At 51.7% G+C, this 23,845-nt stretch overlaps 1 protein-coding gene across 1 annotated transcript; it reads left to right on the plus strand.

Annotated features, from left to right (window-relative positions):
* Positions 1-6,126: 6,126 nt before the first annotated feature.
* Positions 6,127-20,243, plus strand: LOC306956541 (uncharacterized protein; the record flags this gene model as incomplete). The annotated part of the gene is made up of 18 exons (XM_079547822.1): positions 6,127-6,639; positions 7,188-7,402; positions 8,533-8,593; positions 9,007-9,102; positions 9,183-9,347; positions 9,471-9,596; positions 9,762-9,982; positions 10,152-10,186; positions 10,266-10,491; positions 15,816-16,389; positions 17,010-17,224; positions 17,453-17,513; positions 17,741-17,836; positions 17,993-18,157; positions 18,637-18,762; positions 18,965-19,185; positions 19,753-19,787; positions 19,894-20,243. 18 exons carry the CDS (start codon positions 6,127-6,129, stop codon positions 20,241-20,243), a joined length of 3,501 nt encoding a protein of 1,166 aa, XP_079403948.1.
* Between the last annotated feature and the right edge of the window lie 3,602 nt (positions 20,244-23,845).

The following is a 23,845-nucleotide window of genomic DNA, read 5'->3' on the forward strand; positions in this document are numbered from 1 at the left end:
ACCAAGAGTTGGTGACACCAAAGCTTGGGGACACTGAAGTCTGGGGACATCAAGGGTGGGGTACACCAATGATTGGATACCCAAAACTTGGGGATACGGAGGTATGGGGACACCAGTGGTTGGGGGCACCAAAGCTTGGGAACACCAAGGTTTGGGGAAATGGAAGTTTAGGATATCTAGGGCTTGGGGACACCAAAACCTGGGGACATTGATGCTTGGGAGCATCGAAGTTTGGGAACACCAAAGTCTGAGTACAGTGAGGTTTAGGGATATGGAGATTTGGGGACATCGTGCCTGGGGACACCAAAGTTTGGGGACACCAAGGTTTGGGGTCATCAAGATTTGGGGATAACGTAGCTTGGGGACACGGTCTGATTCTGCGTGTGGGCTGTGACCCCATGTCCCCTCCTGTGTCCATGTCCCAGGCCTGATGTGGTGCCAGGGCATCACACCACAGGAGGTGCTGCTGACTCATGGGCAGATGTGCCCGTGGGCGCCCATGGACGTATGGGGTCCTGGAGGGGGCAGAGCCTTTTGGGTTGTCCCAGCACTGGCACAGGGAATTTCCAGCCCTGAACCCAAATTTTTGCCTGAATGGGTTCTTTTACCTCAAAATTGGATCCCCCTTGGGATCCCACTGCTGGAAGACCCAGGATGGCATTTTGGGGACTCCTTCTGCAACACTGCACCCTAATTGGATGGGGGAACCCCAAAGCTGCCCCCTCTTCCTCCTCCTCTGACCCAGTTTTACCCCATTTGGGAAAATAAGGGCACTACTGGGAAGTTAGGGGCAATATTGGGGAATTAAGGGTAGTATGGGGGGAATAAAGACAGCATTGTGGAATTGGGGATGATATTGGGGGAAATAAGGGCAGTATTGGGGAATTATGGACAAGATTAGGGAAATAAGGGTAGTATTGGGGATTTAGGGGCATTACTGGGGAAATAGGGACAAGACTGGGGAAATAAGGGCAGTATTGGGGAAATAGGGTCGAGATTGGGGAATTAGGAGTAGCATTGGGGAAATAAGGGCAACATTGGGGTATTTGAGCCAGTATTGGGGACACAGGCGGTATTTGGGAAATGAGGACAATATTGAGGAAATGGACACTATTGGAGAAATAGGGACAAGACTGGGGAAATAAGAGCAGTGCTAGAGAATTAGGGGCAGTATTGGGGAAACAAGGGCAATATTGAGGAAATAAGGGCACTATTGGGGAATTAGGGGCACGGTTGTGGGAATAAAGGCATTATGGGAGAAATAGGAAGAAGACTGGGGAAATAAGAGCAATGTAGGGGGTATTAAAGGCAGTACTGGGGAAATATGGGCAAGATTGGGGAATTAAGGGCACTATTGGGGAATTAAGGGCGCTGTCGGTGGCGGGGGGCTCAGCTGGGGTGCGCCAGGGGGCACAGGGCCAGCAGCAAGCTGAGGCCTGCTGACGAGGTTTTGCCTGTAATTAGTGGTGGGGCAGGAGCCGCCCAAAGCTCGCTCTCTGCATTTTCACACGCACACCCCTCGCGCCCTTCCCGGCCCTGGGGGGAGATTTCCCGGGGGGATTTGGCTCCTCTTGGAGTTTCCCCATCCCAATAGGCTCCCCCCCCCCCCCGGTCCCACAGTGTCCCCACAATTCCAGTTGCCCCCTCCCTATTTCGGTTCAACGCTCCAACACACTGCATACTGGGGAGGGCATTGCTTTATATTTTTTTTTAGGGGGGGGGAATGTTTTCCCAGAGTGTGAGATGAAGTGATGGGGAGGGACAGATCCATCCTTCCCCTCTCCCCCAGCTCTTCCCCGTCCATTTATGCAGATTTCTCCTCAAAATGTGCTCTTCCCATCCAAAAACCCAGTTCTCCCCAATGTGCAGTGCAATGGGGCAAAGACCCCTACTCCCTCTGCAGCCCCCACTGGAACTGCATTGCATTTCTATAAAGCTCGAGGGCTTCATGCTTGTTTTCCCTTGTTCCTTTTTTGCATCCCAACCCTGGGGAGATGCTCTGCACCCCAAATCCTGGAGGCAAAGCCACATGGCGGTTCAGCCCCATATCCTCCCATTGCCCATTGGTGCAGCACAGCCCCTCTCTGCTCCTCATTGGCCCCACTTTGGGGACTCTGCTCACAGAACTGCAGGTCCTGAGCCGGGAGCTCTGCCCCCTGTTTTTTGGGGTGCTCAGAGAGGGAATGCCGGGCTCTCCCTATGGGGCAGTGGCTGGGCTCTGACCTTTGGAAGTCACCCACCATTCTCCCTGCATGGCACGTGGGGCTCATTCTGCACTGCAGCTGGGGTCGCTTTCCGATGGCCACAAAGCACTCCACGCCATCACCAAAAGGAAACAGTTGCCCTGATGGATGCCACCGACGGAGGGCCACGGTTCCCAGAAGAAGGTGTTGCCTGTGAGCAAGGTTAGCAGCCGGGTATTGCAGGCAGAGCCCGGGGCTCCGCCGTGCGCAACGCAGTGGGGACGGCCCAAGGAGTGCCGCCGTCTTCTGCAATAGGCGCCTTTGATCTCGCTCGGGATCCGCCTTGTTATTTCTGCTCGATGATTCCCAGCTCGGGTCCCAGCCCTGCAATTTGCCCGCTTACTAATTGCGAGTCCGCGCTGCTCGACGGAGCGGTGCTTTGCTCTCCCGAACGCGTCTTTGGGGCGAAACCGGGTGGACTTGGGCTCACAGATCTAGCTTTCCACTGCGGGGTGAGGGGTGCTGTGATATGAGGTTCCATACATGGGGCAGAGGGACACGGACCCCCCTCCCTGCCCTTATCCCACCACCCGCACCGGGCATCAAAGCACAGAGCAGCCCCAGGCACTTTCCTGCCCACTCCGGCTCCTTCCTCCCTTTATTCCTTCTGTTTTGCATCCCAGACCCAGCTCACCCTGGGGGAATACGGAGACAGCAAGCAGACAAACTGGAGAGCCCAGTGCTGTTCCGTCCCCTCCCTGCCAGTAGCTTTTTTGGGGCTGTGGGGAGCATCCGTGGGTCTGAAGCACTCCATGTCCCAGCGGCAGCTGGGGGGCTTCCATCACTGCAATACCTATGGGAGCTGCGAGATGCTGAGCCTTGCCAGCTCCTGTTGGGTTCAGTCATGGAAAGTTGGGAAAGAGCACCCAGATCCTCGAGCCCAGCCATGAAGCCAGTCCCTAAATGCTGGTATTCCTGCCTGGGAATGTACCATCCCATCATGGTCACCTCCTGCTCCTCCACGGAACCCCAAAGATGCATCATCTCCATGTCCCCATGAAGAGCGGCAGTGGCACACTGAGTCCGTGGGTCCCAGCCCCATGGTGTCACCTCAGGGTGCTAGGCATGGCCTCTACCGGTGACAGGGCTTGACAGGAATGAGGAGCTCATTAAAACGGGCTGGCTGCTCTAATTGGAGCAGCTCTGGGCATTACTGGGGTGGTGGAACCTCTGGCTCAGGATTTCCACCTCTGGGTTCTGGAAGGGCCAGAAAGCTGTCAGGTATTTGTATCTTCCCATGGGAAGAGCCTCCTGGCCTGATTCTGGCTCTTTTCTAAGCTGGGCTGAGCAAAACCTTCATGCATGGGCAGAACCCAGGAGTTGTCCTCCTGTTCCGGGGTGCAGGAAAAGTCCCTCTGGAGGTGGTTGTGTGAGGTCATGGTGTTGTGTGGCAGGATGGCATCTGCAGTTGGGAACCCCCAGGCTTGTGATGGGAACACATGGCTCTGAACCTGGTGGTGACTTGATTTAGCCCAGTTTTGGGTATAGGAAAGGAGTCTGGGGTGCTGTTCTGAAGGAGGATCCGTGTCTGCTGGCTGTGGAAAGGTCTTGGCTCCATTGTGCGCTTTGTTACATTCATGGCTCTGCTCATTGTGCCCTGCAAACCCTCATGATCCCACAGCCACTCATGACCCTGCAGCCCCTCATGTCCCCACAGCCCCTCATGGCCCTGTAGTCCTCCCCAAGCCCACAGCGAATAAAACAGAAGGGAACTCAGCAAGGCCACCTCCAGGGCAACCCAAAGCCCCTCGCAGCAGCGCACTTGCAGCCCCAGCCCCTCAGCTGGAATCTCCCACCCCAAAAGAGGGCTGGGACCTCATGGGTGTAGCAGTGCACCCACTGAGCCCTGTATTTCTTGGGTAAGCGTCCGGATGGGCGCAGAGCCAGCGCCGCATGCCAGGGACCGCTGGCAGAGCCACCCTGAGAGCTGCGCCGGGCTCCAACAGGTTCACTCAGTTTCTCTGTCGGTTGCATAAAGGTGGAGGAGATGCAGCTGCCGCCGCCTTTGGCAAAGAAACCTCAGGGTGTCCCCATGGAATCGGGGAGCCCGAAGCTCTGCAGAGGGTGGTGGCTGCAGGCTGCAGAGCTCAGCAGCTTCTCCACACGGTGCAGATCCCCTTTGGGCTGGAAATGGAGAGGGACAGTGAGGTTCAGGAGGAGAAGTGCTCCTTCCATCCCAATTCCTCCGCAGAGGTGGTTCAGATCTGCTCCCGGACCCAGATTTGCATGTTTGCAGGGGAAAAGCTGAGAGGGCACAGGCCCTGAGCTGGAACTGGTTCCTCAAACCTCTCCCACGAGTGTCTCCAATAAAAGATAATTACAGAGTGCGTGGTGTGAGGCTGGCTTTTGTCGTCATGGCTGCAGCTGCACCTTGTGGTTTGGGGGGGAAGTCTTTTTTTTTTCCTTTTAATGGCAGGATAAGCGGGGATCCTCGGTTTGATGGCACCTTCAGTCACCTCCGCCAATTAAAATATAAATTAAAAGCGGTTAAGCAATTAAGCTGGATGTGTTAGAACAATGAGAGCGTGCTGACAGGTGGTGGCAGCTGGCGGGTGGTGGCAGCATGAACAGAATGGGGCTGATGATGGACCCACAGGGAATGATCCCTTTCTACAATGCTCCTGCTGGAAACACATCTCCAGCCTTGCCTCCCTTCCACCAGGGAAGGTGGAAGTAGGATCAAAGTCCCCATGCTCATTTTCTGCCCTTTTTATCCCATAACTGTGGAATGGTGTATATGGAATGGGAATAGTTGGTTTATTGGTTAATGGTTTATGGGAATATTCCCATAAATGTGGAATGGCTGCTTCCAGGAGATTGGAGGAGAGCTTTGGAGGTCATCTGTGAAGCTGATGGCTGCTGGATTCTGTCCTGCTCATCTCCAAAGGGCTGTTTGCTTTGTGGGGAACTCAGAGACACCTTAAAACACCTCTGGTCTTGGCACGATCCCCATTGGGGAATTGGAAACCCTTGACATGGACACTGCTCGTTAGCTGGTAATGGCACCTCGACCCTAATGAAGAAAGGTGAAGATGTAGGGTGAAGCACCTAGGTGTAGGGGAAACACCAAGGTGTTTTGGGCTCTGCAATCCCCGTGTGTCCCTCTGGGCTCAATAATCACAGAATCACAAGGTTGGAAACGACCTGCAAGATCATCTAGTCCAACCACCCTCCCATTCCTATCAGTACCACAAGCAATACCATCATAACCATAAGTCACAGTTAGAGTGGTCCAACCTCCTAGAAACCCTTAAAAACCTTTAGAAACTCCCTTATTGACACAAAGCTGATGCTAACCCTAAGACTAAGTCCTGCTGGGCTCCCTCCCTCGGTTGTGAAACAGCTTTGGCCAAACAGAGTCGAACCGGAGCGGAAAGTTGAACAGGAGTGCATCTGGGGCTGTGATGCAAACCAGGCTTTTGTCAGAATTCAGCGAATCAAGCACCTGCCATATGGCTCCCAATGAGTAATGGAGGCAAGACAGGGGTCTCCCTGGAGGGTGTAACACATCAAGCAGCTTGCAGTGCTTTGTCACTGCCAGGAGTACTATAGAAGGGCCCGTGATGGATTGACAGCACCAGCTCAGGAAATCTGATTTAACGATGTGCTTCCAACACCAACAATAGATTTGTTTTACTTTCTGAGCTATCTAGGGAGTGTTTTGAGGCAGGTCACGGGGAAGGCAGAGAGGAGGGGGGAGGGCATGGTTCCAAGCACACCTAAAACCATTCTTAGAATAAAAAATCACATCTCCACTCCCCTGACAGCCGGCCAACTCCCTCCGAGCATAAAAAGGGGCGTTCAGGCGCTGTGCTCACAGGACAGAGCTTCTTTCGCCTCTGGACACCACTCAGCTCTCCTCTCCTACCACAAACCTATCGCCATGTCTCGTCAGTCATCTGCTTCCAAGAAGGGATTCAGCTCCAGCTCTGCTTGCTTAGGAGGGAAGAACAGGGTCACCTTCAGCACAGTGCCCCGAGGATACCGGGGGCCTGGTGGCAACGCCGGGGGCTTCAGCAGCCGCAGCCTCTATAGCCTGGGAGGGAGCAAGAGCACCGCTCTGGGAGGATTTGGAGCTGGAGGCATCTGCAGAGGGTTTGGGGCTGGCGGCCAAGGCTTTGGCTATGGTGTTGGCAATGGGATAGGGTTTGGCAGTGGGGCCGGATATGGCTTCAATGCCGTATCTGGTGGTTTTGGTGGCTTTGGTGGAGGGTTTGATGGCGGGGTTGGGGGCTTCGCCCAGTGCCCACCGGGCGGCATCAAGGAGGTGACCATCAACCAGAGCCTGCTGACCCCGCTCCACCTGGAGATCGACCCCGAGATCCAGAAGGTGCGAACACAGGAGAGGGAGGAGTTGAAGACCCTCAACAACAAATTTGCCTCCTTCATCGACAAGGTAAGAGCTGGGTCTGGGGGGAGGCTGAACCTTGCTGGATTGTGAGATGGGCATAGAGGGAACAGTGAGCCCAGCACTTCCCCAAAGCTGTACAGGCAGAAAGGAGGCTGCAGTGTTGGAAGAAATAATGATCCCAAGGTGTTGGAGAACAGCAGGAATGGGATCCTTGATTTGGAGGCCATGACACTGGTGCTAATCCATGGGGCCATGCAGCAGCATGCAGGACATCCTCAGAGAAGGTTGCTCCCCTCCACCTGTGGGCCATTGGGTGTTTTGTCCCTGTGCTTGTAGCCCTGAAGTGACAGAGCTCAGCACATTTCTTCTGTTTAGACCTTGTGGAATGGGAGAGTTTTCACCCATCGCCGTGAGAATGGGTTTCCCATCTCACCAGTGGGACTCTGGGGGAGGATGGGGAGTTTTTGGAGAGGAGGCAAGAACAGACAGAAGGGCTGAACTCATTAAATGTAGGCAAAGGAGGAAAACAAACAACAGAGAGATGCTTTGAGGAACATTCTGACTTTTCTCTGCCCACCCCCGTCATTGCTCAGGTGCGATTCCTAGAACAGCAGAACAAAGTCCTGGAGACCAAATGGAAGCTCCTGCAGGAGCAAAGCCCCACCACGAGCACCAGGAGCCTGGACCCATATTTTGAAGTCTACATCAGCGGGCTGAGGAAGCAGCTGGACGGCCTTTCCAGCGAGAAGATACAGCTGGAGTCAGAGCTGAAGAGCTTCCAGGACATGGTGGAGGACTTCAAGACCAAGTGCGTTGCTCATTGTGCCAGCGTGGGGCTCGGCAGTGCTGGGCAGCTCTAGGGATGTCCCCAAATCTAGGACCAAATGGATTTATTCTGGATTCACTCCTAGCAATGTCTGAGCTCTGGCTGATTTCACCAGCTGTGCAAAGCAGATTGTTTGGAGACTTTTTTTGCCACTTCTATTTCACTTCAAATTTTTTGGGTAGCAAGTGGCAAAAAAAAAAAAAATAGGAGTAAAGAATTACTTTGAGCGGTCAGAAAGTTCAACGAATGATGGGAATTGGCAGTGTTTCACTTGTTGCAGCCATCCGTGCTATGAGGAAGTTGCAGCAGCTCTGACAGCAGGCGATGGTTTTTCGAGGTGTGCCCCAGCACTCATTGTTGTGCGAACTGCGGTTGTCACCAGCGCAGGATCTTCTGCTGTTTGCCTTTCCCCGCTCGAGAATCCATGACATTATGATTTAATGAAGCAATTAGGGCAGTTGCTAAATCCCACTATAATTTCCTCATGGGTTTCCTCATGGATTCCTTACAATAATTTCCTTCATAGTTTGAAGCTTACTTAGATGGTTCTTCGGAACGCTGATGGGAGGGGGATTAATTATTATCCTGACGTGATGAGGTTAATTTGCTCCATGAGAAGAGCAAAGATGGAGAAATATCTCAGCTGATAAGCTGCAGATAACTGGGATTTGGGAACAACTTGATCCCTCGCCTTGCTCGATTTTTGCTGAGGCTGTAGGATGAGAGGTGATATGGTTCTGGATGTGACCTCCATTGCTCCGAGCTCTGCAGTGTGCAGCTGCCACGGACATTCCCTCTTCATTGCAGGGGGTTAGCTGGGATGACCATTAAAAAAAAAAACAAACTCCAGCAGTTCCATGATTGTAAGGTTCTGTGCCATGGCTACGATGGCCAACTGGAGACCAGGAGGTCTCCTCGTGGAGACAGCAGGATGTTTGTAATGGAAGGTTCCAGGGCTCATGCAGAATGGAGCCCCACATCTGTTTGGCTGCAGTCTGCTCACAGCACATCTGTTTTTTGCTGCACCCATTGCTCCAAGGCCAGCAGCCACCAGCAGTGGAGCAGGAGCCAAAATAAGCAGAGAGATTGAATCTCCCTTGTTATCCCAACAGGTATGAAGAGGAAATCAACAAAAGGACAGCTGCAGAGAACGACTTCGTGCTCCTAAAGAAGGTAAAGCTCTGGGCAGCCCAAGTGTGTGTGAGGAGGACCAAGCACTTGCAGGCACAAGGGCAAGCTTTAATTAAGCTTGTGCCTTGTTAGAATAAGGAGAGCTGAAGGCAGAACCTCACAGGGCAGAGGGGGCAACTGATGGGAGTTGGTGCTCCTCCTCCCTGGAGCAAAACATTCAGATATCTGAATTGCCACCTTTTTCTATGTTTTCTAAGCACATTGTCATTTTTAATTCTTTTATACAAATTTCCACCTGGTTCTCAGCAGAGCTTTGCATTGGTGGGGCTCAGATGAACCCAGGGCCCCCAGAGCTGTGTGCTGTGGAAATGGAGCAGCACACTGACTTATGGTGCTCGACTTAGACCCAACTGTGTGCATCAAGGGAAGGCTTTCAGCCCTAATTTCTGCTGCAGGATGTGGATGGCGTCTACATGAACAAAGTGGAGCTTCAGGCCAAGTTGGACTCTCTGGCGGATGAGCTGAACTTCCTGAGGAACCTCTACGAAGCGGTGAGTGTGCAGCAGAATGGGATGGAACCACAGGGAAGGTGTTCTAGCAGGGCTCAAGACAATGCTGGTGGGAATTGCAGGAGCTGAGCCAGATGCAGAAGACTGTTTCTGACACCTCCGTGGTGCTGTCCATGGACAACAACCGCAACCTGGACTTGGACAGCATCATTGCAGAGGTAAAGGCGCAGTACGAGGAGATCGCCAACCGCAGCCGGCTGGAGGCTGAGACCTGGTATCAGAGCAAGGTGAGGGCTATCTGTATGGCAATGGTAGGGCTGAGGGGCCTCTGTGCTCCCCTTCCTGCTGTGGAGAAAACCAGGGAAACCTCATGCTGCCCCTGATGATCTCCTCTGTCCCCTGTCCATCAGTATGAGGAGCTGCAGGCCACTGCAGGAAAGCATGGAGACAGTCTGAGGGACACCAAGGCTGAGATCTCTGAGCTCAACCGCGTGATCCAGAGGATACGGGCTGAGATTGAGAACGTGAAGAAGCAGGTAGGGGTGTTATGTTCTGGGGAATGGGTGTCAGATCCTTGTAATTCCTCTTGCAGCTATGCCCCTGGTCAGAGCTGTTTGGAATCAGCTGAGCCAGGTGATTTGGGCACAGAGCGCTGCAGTGGCCTCTGCTCAATGCGCTGCATCCCTGTCCTTGTCCTGCAGTGTGAGAGCATTCAGAGCTCCATTGCTGATGCTGAGCAGCGTGGGGAGCTGGCCCTGAAGGATGCCAGAGACAAGCTGACTGAGCTGGAGACAGCCCTGAAGAAAGCCAAGGCAGACCTGGCCCAGCTGCTGCGCGACTACCAGGAGCTGATGAACGTCAAGCTGGCACTGGACGTCGAGATTGCAACCTACAGGAAGCTGCTGGAGGGCGAGGAGTGCAGGTGGGTGGGGATATGGCTGGATCACATCCTGCTAAGTCAACGGGAGGGATACAGAGCAGCGCATCTTCTGTTAAGATATCAACGGCGCTGCCCTCCACCGTGGTCCTACGGAGCGTGATGGACCCAAGCTGGTGGGGCGGTGCTGACGCTCCATCTCTTTTCCTTGCAGAATGTCTGGGGAGTGCCAGAGCAACTTGAGCATCTGTAAGTACCAGCCTGCCCCTGATCCCTGTGCTCCCTGGCTCTGCTGGTAGTAACCTCACACCTTCCCTTGTCCCCGCAGCTGTGGTGGGCGGCAGCAGCTCCATAGGAAGTGGATACGGCGGTGGTCTCTGCCTTGGAGGAGGAGGATTGGGATTCGGCGTTGGGAGCGGGAGAGGCAGCTGCAGCATGGGCGGTGCTGGCTTCTGCAGCCTGGGAGGGGGAGGATTTGGCTCTGGAACCGGCAGCTCTGTCGTGGTGGGCTCTGGAGGCATCCTGAAGAACAGCTCGGTGTCCGCCCGGCGGCAGTAGGGCAGAGAGCTGTCCCCATCCCCGGCACCCAAAGGAGAAAGGAAGCAAACATCACCAGGACCACCACCCCGCCGCCCAGCTGAGGGCCGCTCATCTGTCAGGCCAGGCACTGCCCTCTTTTGGACATCGCACAGGAAAAGAACAGCAGGCTTCATCCACCACAGTGACTCAGATGCTCTGCAGAGGGCTTGGGAACTTCTCGCTTCACCAACCTCCTCCTTGAGACACCTTAAAGCTGTTGCATGGAGCTGAGAGCTGGCATTGGAAAGACCCACCACCCTAAAGCCCCCAGCCACAAAACACCCCATGCAACGCACAGCCTGTGGGGTCTGGGCATCCCTCAAGGTCTCCCACGGGACCCTGATGTGCTGCAGTGGCCACAGTACTGCTCACCTCTGTTTGGGCTTTGCCTTTTTGTTGTGATTGTGAGAACACTCGTGCTTGTTTGCTTAAGGCTTTCTCCTTTGGCGTGTGCCATACCCCAATAAACACTAGAGGCAGTACACTGGTGTGGTTTTCTTTCTGAGCAGGCATTTTCATGTTGCAACAAGACTGCTGTTCTGCTGAGGCCTGAAAGCTGTCCTGACTTTCTCCTGCCCTTTCAGGGACACAAAGCGAGAGCTGGGACATGTATGCAGCTGGGATGGGCAGGGGCTGACAAAGCAGTGGCCACAGGGAGCCCAGTGAAACCCAGGGGGGTCATGTCCTGTTAGCATGTGGCACAAGAAAGACATAAAATTATTATAGGGAGGAGGCTGGGCTGGAGCTGGCTGTGGTCTCTATTGCCCTTCTCTCTTCGGGGCATGGAAGAAGCTCTCAGCCCTTTGAGAGCAGAGCTGATGGGATTGCAGGTGGAGATGTCAGCAGATGCTGCACTCCCTTTGGGTCCCTGTGATGGTGTCCGTCTGTAGAGTCGTAGGATGTCCCCAATTGGGTGAGAGTAAGGCTGTCCCACTCTGCTCTGTGCTGAGGGGAGGCCTCATGGTGATCCTATAACTCCTCATGACCTACAGGCCATCGTGGCCTGCAGACCCTCATGGCCCTACATTTCCTCATAGGGAGCAGAGTGGCAGCTACTCTCTGCTGACAGCAACAGGACCCGAGGGAATGGCATGGAGCTTTGTCTTTGGAGGGTCAGGTGGGGGTGAGGAAGGGGCTTTGTCCTAGAGAGCGGTGGGCCCCAACATGCCGGAGCTCAGGAAGCATTGGGACAGCACTCCCAGATGTCGAGTTTGGGTTTGTGTGGTGTGTTGTGGAGCCAGGATTTGGACTCTGATCCCTGTGGGTCCCTTCCAACTTGGGACATGGAGTGATTCTGTGATTCCATAATCTCAAATTGGAATGAATCCCCATGGATCAGAATCCAAAACCAACTCCACTTCTGCCTGACCCCTGGGGGCAATGTGCAGCCTCCATCTCTGTCTTGCCACCTCCTGAGGTCCTCATGAGGGTGAAGGTGGGCACCTTCCTCTGTTCTGCCAGCTAGCACTTTTGGAGCATCCTGCAGGGAATGGGGGAAGGGTGGCTGTCCTCTATCTGGATTATTGGTGTGATTGCTACTGTCCTGTGTTAGATGGGGCCAGGCTTGGGCATGAGGTTCCAGCCTCTGAGGACAGGGAGATCACACACTGTTGCAGCCCACCCCTCTCCCAGCAGTCAAATATTGCTTACAGCTGCCAATGTAGAGCCAAAATCGCTCAGTGTGGTTTTACCTCTTGCTCAGGAGACCTTGAGTCACATCCCTGGTCAACCACAGCTGATGAGTCACCGTGCTCCGCTCCCTGCTCCTACAGCTGGAGACACTGCAAGCAGCCAAGGCGTGTAGCTGCTTGGATGGGGACATTGCCTGAGCAATGGTGAATGCTCCAGGAGGTTGCAAAGGGACTTGGGAAGGTGTTGAATGAAAAGACATCGCTGCCCTCTGTGTAAGCTTGCCTCCATGATTGACTCTTGACAGGGCTTCGGGATGTGTACAGAGGCTTAAAACAAACAGACACCTGAAAGCATTTTTCTTTTGTTCCTTTGATTGCAGAAGCAATTAGGGGAGAATTCTGGGCTGGACTGAGTCATGACAGTTTCTGCCTTTTGTTGGAACAGCAAGAACTTTGCTTGACCTGAAAGAAGCCTTGTCTAATTTTATTGAGCTTGCCCTCCATGTCAGTAATCTTTTTCAGAGCATGCTTGCATGAAGGGAATGCTGAGATGTCAATGTTTTACTGAACATATAGTGTTTTAGTGCTCAGCTCAGCTTGTCCTCCTGCTCTCCCCAGTTCCATGCAGCTCCTGTCCAAGCACACAAACACTGAGCACCTTCTCCTCCACCACTTTGTGCTGTCCTTCAGCACAGCAGTGGGCACAGTGATGTCACTGCAGATCATTGGATCCTGAGCCACATGTTGCGTTTGAGCTCATGACGGTGTCGATACCCAAATCCCTGCCTGATTTCCCAAACTTGGCCGGAGACGCGTCGGTGACTCAATGAGAACGTTATCTAACCATTGCTTGGGCCGGGAGCATTGTGCTGACTTAACGAATCTCCTGCTGAGGGCTGCTGGGAAACTGAAACCTCCCAATCACGTCGTCCTGCCAGCAGGAGGAGAAAGGAACCACGCAACCGTGTGTTTGGCAATCCAGAGGGAGGAGAAGGAATAGATCAGCCTGATGCTAAATGTAAGTGCACGCGCAGCCTTGTGTTCACAGCACCCTTCAGAACCCTGCTGAGTTTGACTGATATATCATAGAATCATAGAGTCATTAAGATCGGAAAAGACCTCTAAGGTCATCCTGTCTAACCATCAACCCATCCTCACCATGCCCACTGGTAGAATCATGAAAGTTGGACAAGACCTCTAAGGTCATAGAATCATAGAATCACCAAGGCTGGAAAAGACCTACAAGATCATCCAGTCCAACCATCCATCTGTCACCAATGGTTTGTCACTAGGCCATCCAATCCAACTCCAGCTCATCCCACCATGCCCTCTTGTAGAATCATTGAGGTTGGACAAGACCTCTAAGGTCATAGAATCATAGAATCACCAAGGCTGGAAAAGACCTACAGGATTATCCAATCCAATTGCCCATCTATCAGCAATAATTCTTTCTGGGTCATCCAGTCCAACCCTAACCCATCCCACCATGCCCACTAACATGTTCCTCAGTGCCACATCTCCACAGTTCTTAAGCACCTCTTTGGATGGTGATCCCACCACTCCTCTGGGCAGTGGCCTGACGACAACTCCCTTCTCCGCTGCAGCACACACTGGGCTCCCAGTGACATCCAATCCTTGAGGTGAAGGTGCTGCTTTGAACCCTCAAAACTCAGAGACAAAGCCCAAGCAGTCAACCGTCCGTGGTGTCCCCATGCCACGTGGCTCTGACCCACGCACACTGCTGGGAACAAGCACCGAGCCCCATCCTCCCCGCCCTATGGTGGAGCTGGGAGCTGGATGCCCTCCCCGAGCCGTGCCGCGTGTGCCGGGGTGGGATGAGCACACCCATAGGGTCAGTCAGGGTTTGGTGGCGGTGCCGGTCTAACCGCACGTCGAGCACAGCCTGGGTGCCCCAGGTGCTTTTGGAAATAGGTGTCTGGGTGATATTTCTGGAGCTACTCAAACAACTGGAGATATCAGGAGTTGCTAGTGTGGATTTTCAAGAAGCGCTTAATTGCCTGTGTCGCATGGGAACTTCGGAGAGTCTCGTTAGACAGCACAGTTAGATGCCCAAATAACCACAATGACTCTGGGGCTTCAAAATGGCCTCAGTGGCTTTGAAATGGCCACGCTGATTCCTCTGCTGCTGGGGATTGTGGAGAAGGGGGAAAGAGGGAAAGAGAATTTCTCAGTAAAAATTTTAGAAAAGGGAAGTGTTTGGTAACCAGGTTTCCACAATGAAATGTTGCAGAATCATAGAATCACAGAATTGTTTGAGTTGGAAAGGACCCTTAAAGGTCATCTGGTCCAACTCCCCAATGCATGCTGCTTGCACAGTCGTATTTCTGTAGGTGTGTCTTGTAAACTTATTCCATCTCAACAACAACATCAAAAATGGAGAGTTTTTTATAAAGTTCCACCTTTCTAAAACCCTGCTTTAAATAAGCTAAAAAAAAGACACCTACCCACGTTCATAACAGAGGGCTCAACACAGCTCACGGCTCTACATGTCTGCGAAAAATATACTTGCATATAAATGCCAAAGTAAGCCAGGTAGTTGAAAAGCATGCATTTCCTCCAGTGAAAGTTATTGTGCGCTCTGTTCATCCATTTTATGTCTCTACAAACAAGGTGAGCTGTTTAGCATCCTCTGCCTCACTAATTGCATGTAAGCAGTTGCAGCATGCATTATGTGGGCAGCTCGTTTTGCATGCCTCCTTCTCTCCGCCTGTTCTCAGGGCTGCCCGCCTGTCTGTCCGCACTTCCCGTGGCAGCAGCTGACTTGCTGAGGTTTTCCCTGGCTCTTCTCATGGTCAGTCACTTCCTGAAGCCTTTGGAGAGCCCTAAGGGGATTTCCCATTGGCATTTCTCCACGGATGCAGAGGCTGTCTTGGCACGAAGACTGCAGCACTCATGTTCAGTGAGAGCTTGGCCCAACAGTAGGCAAATTTCCAGCTCCAGCCATTGCCATGGCATCTCCTCTCCAGTAGGGTTTTATTTATCGAAAAGATGCAAAGCCTCATCAAAATGCAATTTGCTGAGCCCTGGCTCTGGATTGAGAAACTACTTCTCGAAGCCAAAGGCAATTTTCCACGTAAAAAGAAGGCTAAGGGTGTAACATAGGTGTGTTTTGGGAATTGTGTAAGCTGTGCTACAATTTGGCATGAGCCGCAGCGCTTGCCTGCCATAGGGCTTTGGAGTGAAAGATCAAAATAAAGATAAACGTAAACAGGGAAACAACCACAATGGATGAAAGGTGAAAAAAAGCCACGTCTGTCACAGCGGGACTGTTACTGTGCCGCAGAACTGCATGGCTTCTTAGTCAGAGTGCTGCCCTTTGGTAGACATGGTTGTATCTTTTTTAATTTTCTTCTGCATTACAGGGTGTGTTTCTGGGTAGGGTCAGTGTTTGGCAAAGTGAAGATGAAAATCTGTAAACCACGCCAAGCTGATGAAGACAGCAACTGTCTCCTCCTTCACGCCCATGCAAACCCAGCCCACCTCCAGAAACAGATAAAAGAGTGCATCAACTGCCCTCGAGTCAGAGGGACTTCCTTCCCTTTTCCTTGCACGCATCTTCTCGCCACCCAGCTCCATTCATCCTCCTCCTCCTCTTGATCTTGACTCCACTTGGAAGAAGCAGCCATGTCCCGGCAGTCTGTCTGCAGAAGCTTTGGGGGAGGGAGCAGAAGGGGCTACAGCTCTTGCTCTGCCATCGGCGGTGGCTTTGGAGGAGGTGGTGGCAGAAGCAGGAGCAGCTACAGCTCGTTCTCTATGTCCAGGGGATATGGAGGTGGTGGACGTTGTGGAGGCTTTGGCAGCAGGAGCCTCCATAACATGGGGAGCAGCGGAAGGATTGCCATAGGTGGATGCTACAGTGGTGGAGGTTATGGAGGCAGAATGGGTGGCTTTGGTGGAGGCTACGGAGGACTAGGCAGCTACGGAGGAGGAATGGGCTTTGGTGGAGGAATGGGTGGTGGTGGTGGAATGGGCGGCTTTGGTGGAGGGATGGGTGGCTATGGTGGAGGAATGGGAGGTGGAGGGATGGGTGGCTATGGTGGCCCAAGCTTTGGCTTTGGTGGCCCTGGTAGAGGTGGCCCTGGCATTCAGCCCGTGCAGGTGGACACAACCCTGCTACAGCCAGTCCATGTTGAGATCGACCCCCAGATCCAGCAAGTGAAGAACCAGGAGAAGGAGCAGATCAAGACTCTTAACAATCAGTTTGCCTCCTTCATTGACAAGGTGAGGGAGTGGGACTGGGGCTAATTAAGGGCAAAAATTAGGAGGAGCTGCCAAGCTCTACAGAAACTTCCTTTTGAGCCAAATATGGGCAGGCTAAGGAGCTGGAGAAGAGCCTTTTCTCAAGTGCTGCTATGGAAAAGATGAGAATCTCCCTCCCAGATGAGATCAAAGCTGTATCTTCAGGGCTTTAATCTAGCCTGTTGCACCAGGTTCACCTAATAGGTTATTACTGCAAGGCTAAACGCCTCCAAACTTCTTCAGGTTTCACTTCTGCACTCTTCCCTTTCCAAACGCTCCTATTTAACTATTCACAAATTTAGGGTTGCTTTTCTTATTTTTCCCCCTCTGGGTTTTCAAATATCCAATCTTTTTTTTATTTTGGACTAGAAATCTAATGTTTCTAAGCTACCAGCTATGGGAACGTGTTGGAGTTGGTGCTGCACCCTTGACTTGGAAATTCCCTCCTTTCCCTCATCCTGCAATTGACTCAATTACCACCTCTATTTTTTTTTTTTTACTAACAAAATCACATAATGACACAAAGAGCGGACCACTCTTTGTACCTGGTGGAAGGAGTGCCTTCATGACTGACTCTGCATCCTCCGCCTGTTGGCTTTCAGGTGCGTTTCCTGGAGCAGCAGAACAAGGTTCTCTCCACCAAGTGGGAGCTCCTGCAGCAGCAAGGGCCTTCAGGACCCAGGAAGAACCTGGATGTCATCTTTGAAAACTACATCCAGAACCTGAGGCGGCAGCTGGACTCCATTCTGGCACAGAGGGGACAGCTGGAATCCGAGCTGCAGAACATGCAGCAATACGTTGAGGATTACAAAAACAAGTAAGTGCAGAGATGATAACACTGAGAGCAATGCAAGCAGCTGGCAGCAATGGCAGTCTGTACCTCACTGGTTATTTTGCTTCACATTTGTTTGTTTTATGGTAATTATGGGTGTAGATTTGTCAGTTTAAATATTGTATTCGTTCTTATTTTGCGTTTCTTTTTGCTTTTGTGTGGCCTTAGGCAAGAAAATTCAGGAAACTCAGCTTGTATTTTAACTTTCCATAGGTATGAGGAAGAGATCAACAGGCGCACAACAGCTGAGAACGAGTTTGTGGTGCTCAAGAAGGTGAGTCATGGGCGCAGTGAAGTGATTGCTTGAATGCTAAGCTTTGCCTGAGCTTTGAGGAGATTTCTTCTTGGGTGGGAAATCCAATGGAGATTGTAGGTTGCTCTTGGAAATTTCTCGTCCTTTCTTGTATGGCTGAGTAATGCTACCAGAGCTGTTACCCTCAGCACTGAGCAGATGCTGTGACTCTGAAGGATTTCCAAGAGAAAATGTGATCTTTCCTGTAGGATGTGGACACCGCCTACATGACCAAGGTGGAGTTGGAAGCCAAGGTGGGAGCTCTGACTGATGAGATCAACTTCTTGAGGGCCATCTATGAGGAGGTAGGAGCCTTTCCTGGGCTGGGCTGGAGCAAGGGTGAGGAGGGGAGATGTGGCTCAGGACCCTGCAGGTGGATGGGTGCCCATGGGGGATGTGTGTGGAGCATCCCTTGGCCTCCTCTGCTCCTGTGCTCAGGTTTATCCCCATGTTGGTTGCAGGAACTGTCTCAGATGCAGACAATCAGCAGGGACTTGTCTGTGGTGGTGTCGATGGACAACAACCGGCACCTGGACATGGACAGCATCATTGAGGAGGTCAGACGGCAGTACGAGCAGATTGCCCAGAACAGCAGAGCTGAAGCTGAGGCTTGGTACCAGAGCCAGGTGAGCTGGGAAGCCTTGAGGATGCCTGCAAGGTGGCAGGAGATTACAGATAAATCATGTGAGGTCTGTAAGCCAGTGGTACTGGAGCCTGAACAAGGAAGTCTCAGAGAAAGTGTGTTGATCTGACTCACTCGTTATAGCAAGTCCAGAATCTCACTCTGGTGAACCATGCAAGCCTTTCAATAAATATGACCATCAGCATAAGTTAGCTAGGAAATGCTGGAACAAAGTAGCTGTCTCGAATAAACAGAATGCTTTTTAGTGTAACTAAAATCTATCTCAGAGTTGGGAAATGAGGGAAACAATAGAATCAACAAAATTGAATCTCATATACATCTTTTGCATTGAGATGGGCATCAAAGTTGCACTGACCACCAAGATGGGTTCTTTTAGCAGAACATGAACTAGAAAAGCAGACAAGTCTTGGCAAGGCATCGGGAATGTTTCACTGAAGGTTTGCTTTGTGTCTGTGCCATCAGTATGAGGAGCTGCAGAGCACTGCTGGAAGGCACGGGGACAGCCTGCGCAACACCAAGATCGAGATCCAGGAGCTGACCAGGAATGTCCAGCGGCTGCGGGCTGAGATTGAGAGCGTGAAGAAGCAGGTAGGGATGTGTGGTGTCTCATTGGATGCTTGCATTGGGTTCAAATGTTGACTTCAGGTTGTGGGGGAAAATGTGTTCTTCAACTCTACCACTATTGACTTTGTCCAGTGTTGTCTTTTATCCTTGATCATTCAAGTTGTGTTTGAAGGCTTTTGTTAAAGAATGAAGTGTGTTCTGAGGGAGTGCCCTTCTCCTTCCTCAGAACCAGCAGCTGCAGGCCGCTATTGCTGAGGCCGAGGAGAGGGGTGAGATGGCCCTGAAGGATGCCAGGGTGAAATTGGAAGAGCTGGAAACTGCTCTGAGCAAGGACAAGGAGGAGCTGGCTCGCCTGCTGAAGGAATACCAGGAGCTGCTGAACATCAAGATTGCGCTGGATGTGGAGATTGCCATGTACAGGAAGCTGCTGGAGGGAGAGGAGAACAGGTAGAGCATTTCATTTTTGATTGAAGGGGAGTCTTGCTGTCTGGGAGGTACCCCTTGAATTTTGGGGTCATAGTGCAATCTCCAAGTGTGTTTCCCAGTAAAAAAGGGTTGATATGCCATTTGTACTCTGGATTACGTTTGAGGTTATCAGGATGGGCAACTGGCAACCAGTTCATTTCAGCTTGTCCATATATCAGTTTGATTCTGACATATGCAAGTGTCATAAAGAACTTGAGGTTTGGAAAAACCTCACTGGGAACAGGGATTATCACTGATACCCTCCTTAAATACTTTATTGATACCAGCACACCAGAAACAGGAATAAATAGGCAAAAAAAAGAAAAAAGAAAAAAGAAAAAAGAAAAAAGAAAAAAGAAAAAAGAAAAAAGAAAAAAGAAAAAAGAAAAAAGAAAAAAGAAAAAAGAAAAAAGAAAAAAGAAAAAAGAAAAAAGAAAAAAGAAAAAAGAAAATCCCTTAAGGGTGTGATGGCTTAATAAAAATAATCCTCTAAGGTTTTAAGATGACTCTTTCATTGGGTCACAAAAATGTACTCATTTTCTTTTGCAGGCTGTGCAATGATGGAATGTCCAACGTCAACATCTGTAAGTATGGTGGGCTGAGAAGTCTGGTGGGTTGTTGAGTTATGGAATGTGTCTCAACTGAGAAAACCTTTTGTTGTCCCATGTGTAACCTGTGTGTCTCTTCCAGCTGTGATAGGCAGGACCACCATCTCTGGAGGAAGAGGAGGCATGGGAGGAGGATTTGGAGGCAGCGGAATAGGTGGAGGATTTGGAGGCAGCGGCATGGGAGGAGGATTTGGAGGCAGCGGCATGGGAGGAGGAATGGGAGGTGTGTGTGGCTCAGGAGGAGGCTTTGGAGGTGGAAGCTCTGGCGGCAGCTGTGGAATGGGAGGAGGAATGTACAGCGGAGGCTTCTCCTCTGGAAGTGGAAGGATTTGCGGCTCTGGGGGTGGCAACTTCAGCTCCGGTGGGGGATCCTCCTCCATACGGAGATGCGTCACAACCACCTCCGTCAAGTCTTCAGGAGTGAGGTTCTGAGCCCTGAAGGCCGACTGAGAAAGAAACAAAGCATGTCCTCCCTTCCCCCGGCAGCAGCGCAGCCTCCTTAAATCCATCTCCGGTACCCCACCATGAAACAAACTGTGTCCCTCATGGCCAGCATGAGCCAGCTGGTCTACCTGGCTTGTTCCCAGCATGGGAGCCTGGTGGCCGGGACACACTGCTGCACAGCCTCCTACTCAGTGAAGAAATAGCAGCCCGAGCAAAGTCTCACACGTGGATACCCCGTACGGAGAGCTGATTTCAAGGAGGAACCGCTCTGCCTTCCTTGCTGCATTGTACATTTCTGGCTGCCCTGTGGCAAACGTGTATAAAACCACTCTTTCTTCCTCTGTCCTGATGGCCGTAGCCCTGGGGTGCTTCTGCATGCAGTACATCCTGTTGCTTCCATTCATTTGTGTCATGGGTTGTGGCACATGAGGGGCAGACGGGACTCCTTCTGTGGCGGCAGGTGCCCAGAGGACTTTTTCTAATCAGAACCGAGCTTGCTTTTCTGTGCCAGGCCCCTGGTGACATGGAACAAGATGTATTGTCCCCACCTCCCTTCTTCTTCTGTTTGTGGTATGTCCTTGGGATGTTGCCATTCTCAATAAATTGCAGAGAACATTTTTGATGTCTTCTTGTCATTGTTTTAGAGGTTACTTTTCAGCAGAATGAGTATCGCCATGGGCGATGTGAGTTGGTGGGATCTTTGGTTGTTCTGCTCAGTGTGGGAAGGCTCTTCCTGGTGCAGTGTCACCTGGAGCACTGCGTGAGAGTTTGGGCACCATAATATCAGAAGGACATAAAACTATCAGAGAGCACCCAAAGGAGGGCTCTACAGAGATGGGGAAGAGCCTGGTGAGCAAGAGATATGAGGAGTGGCGGAGGTCCCTTGGTTTGGTCAGCTGCTCCCATAGAGGGACCTCATGACCCTAAGCCCTTCATGGCCCTACAGCCCCTCATGCCCTACAGCCCATCATAGCCCCACAGCCCCTCACAGGGAGTGAACGGGCAGCGCTGAGCTCTGCTCCGTGGGGACAGTGACAGAACCCAAGGGAACAACATGAAACTGTGTCGTGGGTCGTCAGGTGGGGGTTAGGGAAAGGTTCTGTCCCTGACGGCGGTGGGCATGGCACAGCTCCACAGGGCAGCGGGCACGATACTGAGTTGTGTTTTGGGAGTGCTCTCAGACATGTTTTAGATTTTAGGTGGTGCTGTTTGGGGCCAGGAGTTGGACTTGGTGATGAGATATTTTATCTCTATGATTCGATTCTTCTTGACTTTTATCAGTCAAAGCATTCCCTCACTGTGTGATCCTGAAGGTGGCAGGGGCTATGGGAGCGCTGGTCTGATGATGAGCAGCCAGTAGGCTCAGACACTATCTTAACCTTCATGGCACAGTCATTGATACAGCCAAGGTATCTGAATGACCTGCTGACCACATCCCCATCAGGTCTACCCATGGACGGGACAGGCGTGCCATGTCAGGTGGGGAAAATGGCAGTGGACCTGCAGGAAGTAGTGAGAGGGCAGCTTGGAAGATGTCTGTGAGAGTGGAAGTGGACACTGACCACGCAGTGAGCCATAGGCACCTAAGGTGGTGGCCAAGAACACTAGCAGTGTTAGAAACCAGCAGCTCCTCCTGCTCTCCACTTACCAGCAGTGGGAAGATGAGGGACTGGAGAGGGGCGGTCCGTCCTGACCCATGGGCATCTCATCCCAATGGGGTGCCTGAGAAGTTGGACCAGTCTCTCGGTGTGTTTGCTTTATAGTGAGAGTGAGTGGGAGAGCTGGGCTCTAGCTGGAGGGCATGGGGAGCAAGGTGGGCAGAATGCTGATGTGTTTGATCTGAGCTGAGCTTCAGCTCCTGCATCGCAAGCAGAGATCAAAGAGACAGCAACCGCTCTCAGTAGTGGTGTGGGAGTCCCAAAGCAACTCGCTGCGAGCTGCTGTGTCCCCACAGTGGGTCAGGAAGTGCAGCCCTCTGATAAGACCAACTCCGGGCCACGGGAAAGGGCTGAGGGGTCTTTGGAGAGGCCTCCTCATCCCTTGGAGCAGCGGGGGAGTTGGAGAACACAGCTCTGTTTGTCCCCAGAATAAGAGGATGGGAAAGCAACGCCTCCGAGCAGCTGGGCCCTTGCCAAGAGTGCTTTGGGTTTGGCTTGGTGAAGAGTCAGCGGCTTTGGTGCCTAATTTTAGCTCTGTTTCTTCTCAGTCTCACCATGTGAGTGAGGAATCCTGGTGGCATCTCTGCCCGTGCTGCCTCCAGAGCTTTGTGCCAGGACCTGCTGGCTGTGCAGCATCAGGACCCAAAGCTGCCTCTTGGAGAGCTCTGCAGCTGGGCTCAGCATCAGCTTCTCAGCCAAGTCTGGGCTTTGCTTTGTGTGGACAATTGTGCTGCGCACGGCTCCTTGTGTAAGAGATCGCAAGGGATTGCTGGAGCCCAGGCTGCCTATCGAGTTTCACCTGGAGGAGGCTGATGCGACTCCAGCTCTGCTATAATCTTCCCATCTTGTCTGGAGACGTCAGAGTGACTCAATCTGGGCGTCTTATCTGGAGGAGCTGAGCGTGGTCAGCACCCAGGCATTTGGCTGAGTGAGCACGTTTCTCCCAGTTGTGGAGCTGCCGTGTGGGATGTTACAAGCAGCTCGTGCTGCCTCCCGAGAAAAGCATCTCGCAGTGGTATTTGCCAGCACGGAGGGAGGCCATGAGCAGATACAACCTGCTTTTCTCCAACAAAAGCCCAGCTCCCCTTTGTTTCTCTGGGATTGTCCTTATCTTTCCTGGGGACACCAGCCAAGGACGAAGGCCATTCTCTTGCAAGGCAAAGTGTCCCTGTCCCAGTGTTGGGATGGTGCCCGTTCTCCAGCTGCAGCCTGTGGCACTGGGCGAGCTGCAGACACCTGGAGAACCTTGTCCAACATTGCTTGAGTCCCTTGGAGTGACATTCCCCACTCTCCCATGTCCTGTTGTGTGAAGAGATTGGTGCCCAGCATCCTTCCTCCCAGTGCATTTATGTTATTCTCTGGGATGGTTTTCCCAAGTCTTTTAAGGCTGAAGGCTGATACCAGCGATATTTTCAAACAGCACTTCATTGCGCAAGTCTTAATGGAGATTCTGAATGTAAAAGTTCCTACTAAGATCATTTGAACAGTCTTATGTTCATGCTTATTGTTGTTTTAAATGTTTTGAAGGTCTTCAATATATATTTTCTTTGTAATTTCTTGATTACTTGCTCTGGCTGTATACCAGAGGCAATGTAAACGTCAATACCTATTTCATACATTAACTGAAATACTTATTCACCTTCCAATATCCACTCAGACAATGCACACAGAAGGTGTTTCAAATGGTATTTGCAGATCTCTGTCTCCTTTTAACCACTGTCTGTATTCTAGGTTCTTTAAAATACTTGTACATTGGTTTTATTTTATATTTTCTATCCTTCATATGGAACTTTATGAATAATTGTTTTAAATTTCATTCACATGCAAATCAAAAATCAGCTTCTTTATTTCAGAGATGTCCTATAGAGTACACACCTTACCTTACCCCAAGAAAAACTTGAAAATAAGAGTATATACTGTTCCTTAGGAGTT

Source organism: Tetrao urogallus (assembly GCF_951394365.1).
Source record: "Tetrao urogallus genome assembly, chromosome: 31".
Taxonomy (NCBI): domain Eukaryota; kingdom Metazoa; phylum Chordata; class Aves; order Galliformes; family Phasianidae; genus Tetrao; species Tetrao urogallus.